General features: G+C 38.5%; 1 protein-coding gene across 1 annotated transcript; it reads right to left on the bottom strand.

Annotated features, from left to right (window-relative positions):
• Positions 1 to 632: 632 nt before the first annotated feature.
• Positions 633 to 10,950, bottom strand: hspd1 (heat shock 60 protein 1). The gene is made up of 11 exons (XM_052142285.1): positions 10,850 to 10,950; positions 9,070 to 9,245; positions 6,684 to 7,019; positions 6,497 to 6,592; positions 6,310 to 6,403; positions 6,054 to 6,222; positions 3,483 to 3,582; positions 3,096 to 3,341; positions 2,773 to 2,947; positions 1,921 to 2,099; positions 633 to 1,784 (listed from the first exon to the last, which is right to left on the bottom strand). The coding sequence occupies exons 2-11, from the start codon at positions 9,241 to 9,243 to the stop codon at positions 1,626 to 1,628; spliced, it is 1,728 nt and encodes a 575-aa protein (XP_051998245.1). The 5' UTR covers positions 9,244 to 9,245; positions 10,850 to 10,950; the 3' UTR covers positions 633 to 1,625.
• Between the last annotated feature and the right edge of the window lie 159 nt (positions 10,951 to 11,109).

The raw sequence follows: 11,109 nt of genomic DNA on the forward strand, positions 1-11,109 counted from the left end.
TAAATTTCTTTCACATTTCCTCTCTTAATGTATTCTGAACCATAATTTCTTTTTTGTTTTGAAAGATTGTTTATATTTCTTGTATGTATCGACTTGTTCTGTTTGTTAATATTGCAATAAAAAAAAAAAAAAAAACACCATAAAATTTTTTTTTTTTAAAAAAGACCTCCCCTGACCAGTCACTATGCTCGTAAGAATCCAGTCCTTCGATTCCCTTTATTTTCTCGACATATCTCGTCTTTGCATTAGGATGTAGTTTTAGGCGGTATGGTCCGACAATGTTTTCTTTAGCCCGCTGCATTTTGTAGGATTACATTCTGTTTTTCACGCTAATTTGTTTTATTATTTTCATGCCACTAGCCTGCTATGCTATACCAGCCCATGTAAACGGGCCAAACATACCCATAATTCTTTGCGTTCTGATGACGTTGCCGCCTAGTTGGTCACATGTCTTAGCAATCTCTATACACCCCTGATGTTCTTGGTCTTCATCAAAACCCATTTGTACCACCTAGTAGTATTGAAGCATAGTAGCAGAGTGAAAATTGTGCATAATATTGCTGAGAAGAAAGCCATTGATTGGTTAGAATATAAATAAGGGCCAAACACATCTCTTTGTTAACATTACATTTTATTAAATTTAAAAAAAAACTAAAACAAAACAGTAATAACTATATTGTATAAAACATTACTGAATGATCGTTGATGCACATTAATGTAGAATGTAACTTAAAATATCCTCAATTCTCTTGCTGAACAACATTTGTTTTCTTTTTAAACACCTCAGTACCACTACTCGGAATTAGATGTCTACAATGAGCTCACACTGATATTGTATGAAGTATATTGGGCATGCTCTTGTATGGTTATTTCAAAACTACTTTGCAACAAAGTTCACCCAACCTTCCACTCAGTTTTCCCATCCAACTCTAATCTTGACCAAAATATGCTCAACCCCCAATGACTAAACATGACACCAGGAACACCTAAAAATTAGACAAGCTGATGTTGTAGCATTCTATTCAATGATACGTTCTTAATTGGAAAAACAACTAAAAGGGCCAATTGAACAGCAAAACAAAGGGTATACATTTAAAGATGTGTAATTCTCAAATGAGAAGTTTATTTTTATACAAAATAATGAACATGGATGTGTACAAAAAATTAACTGATCAAATAAATTCAGATACAACTGGTCAAATGTTCCAGCTACATTATAGCTTTTGAAAGCCCCTACAGATGGTCTGGTTCAGAACCAGCTATATGGTCAGAGGCATACAAAAATTGGATGACAATATTCAAGGATATATTAAATGCACTTTCCCATTAGGCGTTTTTGATGGTTGGATGGAAACAGTAAGCACAATGTTAAAGAACAAAGCAGGCAGACACCCTCTGGTCACATTATCAGAACTGGTCTTTAAAGCAGTAGAGTCATGTCTTCAATCACAAACTTAGAGATAAGATCGGACACAGTGGTAGAAGGGAGACTTTAAATTCCATTGCTTTCCTCCATGTCAAGATCACCAGCACTCAGATTCAGCAGGGTTTTTTCCAAGTCAAAGGGAAGGGGCAAATCATGTCCCCTGCTCACACCCCTTCCACTAAAGTCACTTAAGCATGGTTTAGAATCCCATGCCACCCATGCCTCCCATTCCACCCATGCCGCCCATTCCTCCAGCTGGCATTTCCTTCTCCTCCTTGGGTATCTCTGTGACAACAGCCTCAGCAGTAGCCAGCAGAGATGCAACACCTGCAGCATCTAGTAACGCCGTCCTCACAACCTGTAGGGGGAGACCATGGCGATAAGTAAGGAATGTAATGGTTCTGGTATAGATTCCTTAATTCAGTTTCTTAAACAATTCCACTAATAATTCTTATTGGAAATTCGAACTTATATATATATAAAAATAAAAAAACCTTTGTGGGGTCAATAATTCCTCTCTCGACCATGTTGACATATTCCCCAAGCATAGCATCATAACCAATCTCTGGAGCACTCCGCAAGATCTTCTCCACCACCAGAGTGCCTTCAACTCCTGCATTCTTGGCAATGGTCATAGCAGGAATACGCAGGGATTTGCAAATAATGTCGATACCTTAGAAAAAGAAAAAACAGATTAACATCATTCATGCCTTCATTTCATCCAGGCTTGATTACTGCAACTCGCTAATATACAAGTCAATCAATTGTCCATGTCTCGATTACAAGTGGTACAAAATGCAGCGGCAAGACTTTTGACAGGTACACGGGAGGGAGACCATATTATGCCCATATCAGCCTCTCAGGTGCATTACAGAATTTATCACTTATCTTGCAGACCTGTTAGAACATACCCCCACCAGGTCTGTTAGGTCCTCTGATCAGCTGTTCTTAACCATACCTAGGTCTAGACTGAAGCTTAGGGGTGACCTTGCTTTTGCAGTGGCTGCACCTAAGCTTTGGAATGGTTTACCCCTGCATGTTAGAGCAGCTTCAAAATTGTCTATTTTTACAATTAGGCTAAAAATCTTTAATAAAAAAAAAAAAATAATAATAAAAAATAAACACATAAATTCATTAAAATGGAGGACTGTTGTTGCTGATTGTTTTATTTTAATTATGTTGAATATTTATTACTATTGTACAGCACATTGGTCAACTACTGTTTGATCAAGTGTTTAATTGTGCTATATAAAGTGACTTTGATTTGCAGTTAAATAAAATCACACTAGGTCGAAACATATTGTGAATTTTATTTTGATTAATCGTTCAATCCTACAAGCACCTACCTATTTTCTGATCAGCATTAGCAGGCTTGACATCATCCAGGGCTGGGATGCAGCGCAGGAGGGCACAGCCTCCACCAGGAACAATTCCCTCCTCCACAGCAGCACGAGTGGCATTCAGAGCATCAGTGACACGATCTTTCTTTTCATTCACTTCAACATCACTTGTTCCTCCAACCTAAACATTTTGACATGATGCTTTACCAAGATAATTATCTGACATTGCTTTCCATCAATCTATCCAGCTACTTGAAAATATGTAATTGAATACCACTGCATTATAGTCTCTCATCCATCCACCACTGTCCAGCACAGTGTTTTCATACCTTAATCACAGCAACTCCATCAGAGAGTTTGGCCAGACGCTCATTGAGTTTCTCCTTCTCGTAGTCACTGTTTGTGCTCTCCAGCTGTTCGGCTATCTCAGTCACACGTTTCTCAATGGCTGATGCATCACCACGGCCTTTGAGGAGCATCGTGTCATCCTTTGTCACGATGACCTCACCAACCATGCCAAAGTTATGTGCCTGGATATCCTCAAGGGCCAGACCCAAAGTCTCCTCACCAAACACCTGAAACCACACAGCTGTGTTAAAAGATCTTCTGATGTCATTAGGCATTGGAATAAAAAAATTAAAAACATGATTGCATCAACACAAGCCTAGATGTTACTAATTAATATCATTAACACAGATGAAGAGCTTAGCACACACCGTGCCTCCAGTAGAAATTGCCATATCCTGAAGCTGGTTCTTGCGGTTGTCCCCGAATCCCGGAGCCTTGACTGCAACGACCTGAAGTCCAACCTTTAACCTGTGAACGAGTTTTAGCATTGACCTTTAAAAGGTGCACTCAGTAAAAAAAAAAAATAAATAAAAAAAATCCCTCTTTAAAAGTTTAACTACTAAACATTAATTTTAATTTTGCAATACATGCAAGAAATCATGACCACTCACATTAAAATGAAGATTAAGGTCATATCAGTAACCTTATAAATGTTGTATTCTACTTTGAGAGGGTCCGCACATTGGGGCAGCCATTTTAGAAATCACATGACCAGCCAACTACTACTCGCAAAAATCTCAGTAACTGTCCTGTTATTTGACACTTTCAGTGAGAAGCCAGTAGACTGTATTTACAACAATAAAAACTGTCAACTTGGTTTTAGCCACGACTGTCATCAAATCAAGAAATCTGAATAACAAAGATTCTGAAATCTTATTACACCATTCAATTATTATATAGTTTTACAAAAGTAACACCTTTTTTGATAGAAACTTAAGTTATCATGGTGAATTGAAAGGAACATGAAATACATTTTTGAGATGCTAACAGATATGTAGAGGTTGCACATAATTGAAAACAATTAGAGCACTCATTATGTTTATTGTCAAGGGTAAAGTGGTTATTTTTTTGGCCATTATGTTCTGCAGTTTAAAAACTAAACAATATCATCAAATAGATGTTATAAGCTTAAACTCGGAGTTGTGATTGGTAGAAGAGTACAATAAAGCTGGCGTCACATTAGCATGCCAACCCACTCGATTTCAGCCATGGGTGTCAAACTTATTGTAGTTTTGCAAAGATCTAGCTCTCTTTAGTCAGAGGTGTGTCACACTTGCCGATACAAAATGGTGGAGGAGTGACAGACATAAGGAATCTCCCTGACTCTCAATATCCGATTCCATGTCATTTTGCATTTTTGGGTGAACTCAAATATCCATTTTACAATTTGATTCAGAGCATATCTCCACATTATTCATGAAAAGGAATGCATTCATTCAATCACTTTGCAGCCTCATACATGAGCTCACGTTACAGCAGAGAATTCAAAATCAGACAGCGTTTGCCGGCCCATTCTAGGGCTGGGCGATATGGCTTCAGAAATTATATCTGGATATTGTTCAGCAAATTGACGATATAATTAGGGATGCACCGATCCGATACCTGGATCGGTATCAGCTCAGTTACTGAAACTTTTAGATGGATCGGGTATCGGCCCGACGTGCCTGATCCAAATCTGATACGGTGTTAATCATGTTCGTTACGGTCAAGCTAAAAAAAAAAAAGAACCATAAAAACACAATTAAAGTAGTTCATATGACTAGTGCATTTTATTCAAAGCCACTTGAAGACATGCTATAGCTCTGTGAATCACTAAAGGCTGTGTTTAATAAGTAAAAGAAAATCTACTTATGACTTACTGGAATTACTTTTAATTTTGCTGCTACATTATCCAGTATACTAGTTAAAGTTTCTCTTAATAAGCTATACAAATTAAAATAATGTGTAGTTAGAGGTTTGTGTTTCTTTACATATTAAAGAGTACCACCAATCATTTCCACACAATAAAGATATTCTAAACTGATTATGCAAAAAAAACAACACTGGATCGGCCGATACTAAGAATTCCGATTCGGAAGAGAAAGAGTAGTATTGGTGTATTCCTAGATATCATTTATATCTCGATAATTATGTTTTTGCTCTGAAATAGCATGCGTTTTTATTTTCAACACAGGAACCATCATTTTATCTAAACAGCCATAGTAGCAAAGTAGAATTAATATTTCAAAAGTTATTAAAAAAAAATACATTTATACAGTGCATCCAGAAAGTATTCACAGCACTTCACTTTTTCCACATTTTGTATTACAGCCTTATTCCAAAATTGATTAAATTCATAATTTTCCTCAATTCTACAAACAATACTTCATAATGAAAACGAATTTGCAATACTGGATAACTTTACACAGACAATTTAAGCAATTTAGTCATGTTAACACATTTTTAAGTATTGTGGCTGTACTTTTTAAATAGTGTGTAACGTAGCGCATTGGACTTGTTTATTTAATTATGTGCCTTATTGAATTAATTTATTTTCTTTAGAAAAAGAGGGATGAATCTGAACTATTTTCTGTGGTAATCAACACTATGCCACAAACACTGTCAATAAAGTTTAACTTTCATTAAACCTGAAAAAGTCCTTGTAAGAAAAAAATATCAGAATTGACTAATTTTGAACAAAATCTTATTCTTCGATTTGTAAACTAGCCCCCCCCCCATATCACATTTTCACAATCCTTTCAAGACCCTTTTTAAGTCTGATATGTGAACGATTGGTGCTGAACTAGGGAGGTTTCATGACACTTTAATAAGGGATGGCAGCCAAAAATCACATCTTGGACTTTGTTTAAAGGGCTTCATATTTATTTCATGAGTTTCTAGTTGATTTGTAGAGATGACGTTATGCTGAAATGTTAAGCTAGGAAGGTTCTGTGACAAACCTGTTGAGCACCAAAGTGCTGAGTGCCTCTCCGTCCACATCTTCAGCCACAATAACCAGAGGCTTGCGATGTTGGTTGGCAATTTCCAGTGCTGGAACAATGCTCTGTACACTGGAGATCTTTTTCTCACTCAGAAGCAGATAAGCATCTTGGAACTCACACTTCTGACCTACAAACAGAGGGGGAACACTAGATGTTATGCGAGCATGCAGATTGCTATGACCTTCTATTAGATAAGTGACCAATTACGAAATACCTTTAGCAGTGTTGATGAAATAAGGAGAAATGTAGCCACGGTCAAACTTCATTCCCTCAATTATCTCAAGCTCATCATGTAGGGTTTTACCATCCTTTGAAGAGGAATAACAGTCTTGAGTATGAGATATGCAATAAAATTATCAGGACCAAACCATCATCCCATGAACTTTAATATAGGAGCCTACCTTTACTGTAATAACACCTTTGCGTCCAACTTTCTTCATGGCATTGGAGATGATGGTACCAACCTCAACGTCTCCATTGGCAGATATGGTGGCCACCTATACCAAAGGAGAATTAAAGGGATCTTGCAAGGTCAAGATAAGACTTCAGACAACATTTAAATCATTGCATGAAAGGATCATCGTTAACCTGAGCAATTTCTTCTGGTGTTGTGACTGGCTTAGACAGTTTCTTGAGTTCATTGATGACTGCTTCTACCGCCATCATGACTCCTTTACGGATCTCCACAGGGTTGGCACCTTTGGTGATGGTGTCAAATCCCTCCTTGGCAATAGCACGGGCCAGCACTGTGGCAGTTGTGGTACCATCTCCAGCCTCCTCATTAGTGTTGTTGGCAACATCCTGTACTAGCTTTGCTCCAATGTTCTTGTATTTATCCTTCAGATCGATACTTTTGGCCACTGTGACACCATCTTTGGTGACTTTAGGGCTTCCCCAACTCTGCTCGATGATAACAGTGCGACCCTAAGGGAAAAAGGCAAGTAGAGACTTTATTGACAGAATTCCTTTATTATAATAATTATTACCCAGTAACATAGAAAAAGTGCATTCAGAAACCATTCAGATCCCTTCATTTTGTTCACATTTTGTTGTTGCAACCTTTTGCTAACATCAATCTACACTCCATACCCCATAATGACAAAGCAAAACCTGATTTTTGATGCAAATGTATTAAAAAGAAAAAACTGAAATATCACATTGACAAGTATTCAGACCCTTTGCTATGACATACGAAATTTAGCTCAGGTGCATCCCATTTCTCTGGATCATCTTTAGTGATGTTCTACACTTTGACTAGAGTCCACCTATGGCAAATTTGACTGGACATAATTTCGAAAAGGCACACCCTTGTCTATAAGGTCTCACAGCTCATTCATTCATCACAGACCACATGATATTGATGTAACTCCTAATGTTATCAGATGAGCTACGGCCCTGAATAAACCCATCTGATCTATATGTAAACTCAGCAAAAAAATAAACATCCTCTCAATTTCAACTGCTTTTATTTTCAGCAAACTTAACATGTGTAAATATTTGTATGAACAAAGATTCAACAATTAAGACATAAACTGAGCAAGTTTCAGTCATGTGACTAACAGAAATGGAATAATGTTTCCTTGAGCAAAGGGAGGGTCAAAATCAAAAGTAACAGCCAGTATCTGGTGTTCATTAAGTACTGCAGTGCATCTCCTCCTCATGGACTGCAGCAGATTTGCCATTCCTTGCTGTGAGAGGATACCCCACTCTTCCACCAAAGCACTTGCAAGTTCCAGGACATTTCTGGGGGGAATGTCCCTAGCCCTCACCCTCTGATCCAACAGGTCCCAGACGTGTTCAATGGGATTGAGATCCGGGCTCTTCGCTGGCCGTGGCAGAACACTTACGTTCCTGTCTTGCAGGAAATCATGCACAGAACAAGCAGTATGGCTGGTGGCATTGTCATGCTAGAGGGTCATGTCATGATAAACCTGCAGGGAGGGTGCCACTTGAGGGAGGAGGGTGTCTTCCCTGTAACGCACAGCATTGAGATTAACTGCAACGACAAGCTCAGTCCAATGATGCTGTGACACACCGTCCCAGACCATTACGACCCTCCACCTCCAAATCGATCCCACTCCAGAGTACAGCCCTTGGTGTAATGCTCATTCCCTTGACAATAAACTGAAGTCCAACCATCACCCCTAGTGAGACAAAACCATGATTCGTCAGTGAAGAGCACTTTTTGCCAGTCCTGTCTGGTCCAGCAAAGGTGGGTTTGTACCCATAGGCGACGTTGTTGACGGTGATGTCTTTAAAGGGCCTGCTTTACAACAGGCCTACAAGCCCTCAGTCCAGCCTCTCTCAGCCTATTGCGGACAGCCTGAGCACTGATGGAGGGACTGCGCATTCCTGGTGTAACTCGGGCAGTTGTTGTTGCCATCCTGTACCTGTTCCGCAGGTGTGATATTCTGATGTACCGATCCTGTGCAGGTGTTGTTATACATGGTCTGCCACTGCGAGGTTCAGCTGTCCTTCCTGTCTCCCTGTAGTGCTATTTTAGGTGTCTCAAAGTACAGACATTGCAATTTATTGTGCTGGCCACATCTGCAGTCCTCATGCCTCCAATGCAACATGTCTAAGGCACGTTCAAGCACATGAGCAGGGACCCTGGGCATTGTTCTTTTGGTGTATTTCAGAAGCTTCCCATTCTTTAATGAATCTGTATTTCTAGCAAAAGTGTAATATATCTAAAAAACTCCCCCCGAGACTTGCCAGAAGTCAATGTCTTAATTACCTCACCAAGCTCCGCCAAGGTTATTTAAGTTTTTTCTTTTAGATAAATGTGCAGTTATCAAATCAGGTTTTTGCTTTGTTATTATGAGGTATAGGTTGATGTGGAAAAAAATATTTAAAAGCATTTTAGCATAAGGCTGCAACATAACAAAATGTGAAAAAATTAAGGGGTCTGAATACTTTCTGAATGTACTGTTTTAACACTCATTTCAGTCTATACTCATTGAAGTCAGCATACCTTTGGTCCCATGGTAACAGCCACAGCATCAGCCAATAGGTCAACTCCCTGGAGCATGAGGGCCCGGGCTTCTGCTCCAAACTTGACATCCTTGGCATATGCCCGGGTCAGGTGTGGGGCCAGCGCCCTACACACTGGCCTCATCTGTCTCATCACACTGGGTAAACGCAGCATTTCTAAAGAGTACAAGTATACCATTTACAATTAAAAAATAAATAAAAAAAGTTACTTGTGAATACTAATATCAGTACATTTTTGTCTCTTTTCCCCTCATTCAAATCTTTCTCATGAAAACAAATCTTGTTTTGTGGCTTTGAGTTTATGTCTGATAGCTTTGAGCACATCTATATACATGTATGCTCATCAAGACTGATGACAAAATTACATTTAGCAGATCTATGCATTTAAAATTTCCAGTATCTTTCCTGGTAAAACAAACAAAACAAAACTATGACTCATCACGTATACAAATTTTTGGCCAAAAACATTAATTGCAAAAATATTGACTGACTTCTCAAACAGGCTGCCCGTCCCCCACCCTCAGGCAAACACACGCCATTGGTTGATATTGAAAGAGTCGCCTCCATAATTTCTGAGTGGCTAACATGCATGGGCCAAATTCAAATTATTTTATTGGGCTGTCACTAAAACGTAGTAGGTGATATCTGTCAGGTAGTAGGGGAATTTAAGCACAATAAATACTTTTTTTTTTTTTTAATCGCTTGCAGCAGCTTTAAATATAAAGCTAAATTATTTTCTCCCACCAAGATATTAAAGTCGTGTGTCGACGTTACATGAGAACAAATCTGGATGCCAAAAATTAACCTTTGCCCAAACTGATCGTTGAATGTTTTACATGTAGACATTCATTTGTCTGTCCTCCTCATACTTGCCGGCCAAAATAACAAAACCTTCCGTTTGAATTTTGCAATAAAGCTCTGGATACCATAAGGAGTGTATATAGGCTAATCATAATTTCTAGGTTCTTGTGTGAATAAAAAAAAAAAAAAGTTTAAAATGCAAGTGCTTGGATAAGCCAGATCGACCATCATAGAAACTAATCAAATGCAGAAGAGTAATAATTACACGAAACTAATGCATTAATCTGAATGCGAGCGTTTAATTCAGCAGTGTGCTACCCCACGTGTTCTCATTTTAGGGCGTCACAAGGTCAAAAGCTCTCCGCGTCAAGACAGGAACGGAAACGATCCCTCACATCACCGTGAGTTCCCGTTACAAAGTTCCCTGGGTACTCCTTTTGTTTGATTAAAATCAGTCCTCCAGTCAATTAAATAAATATATAGTCTTTTTAGGCCTTAATATCATGTAATCTGCCATGGTTTGCATGCCTGAATGAGCTGTTCTGGCCACTATATTTGAACATGAAGCTTTCTTGCTTTGTATCTTTACATATAAAAGGCTGGAGTCATAGCAGCAGACATTAATAACATAGTAATTAACAAGCAGTGCATATGCTATGCGAAACACATTTGTTGCCCCCGTTCAAGTTATTCTTTAACAGATGAGCAGCCGTCCGTCATACAGTACAGCGTACTAACACGTGATAGGATCAAATGATAACTAATAAGACACTTAAACATGCATGATGTTATTAAATACTGCGAAGCACCAACTGACATTACATGATGATATTATTATATACATGCCAGATATTTATTTAGCGTCAATAATTTGACTCATCATGACATCATTAAGCCAGTGAAGCACATTATGCAGAAATCTGCTTTTATGGCTGATAATAATGCTGTATGTAACTTACTGAACAGTGACTTGGAAGAGAATGAGGAGAAGCGGTTGACCTTCTGTGCAGCAGATTGAGAATGATATAATGAGCCGCTTCACTCAACGCACATGTGTTCTTCATCCGGGTAACCATTCCATCCGCCCCGACATCTGAATAACTGACTTCTCTCAATTAATAATTTATACATAGTTTTATTTTGATGCAGAAGTGTATCTCTCATGCATTCATTTGCGTTTACAAATATATTATATTGATACTGGGGGAAAACAGGCTTT

Source organism: Xyrauchen texanus, chromosome 14, assembly GCF_025860055.1.
Source record: "Xyrauchen texanus isolate HMW12.3.18 chromosome 14, RBS_HiC_50CHRs, whole genome shotgun sequence".
Lineage (NCBI taxonomy): Eukaryota > Metazoa > Chordata > Actinopteri > Cypriniformes > Catostomidae > Xyrauchen > Xyrauchen texanus.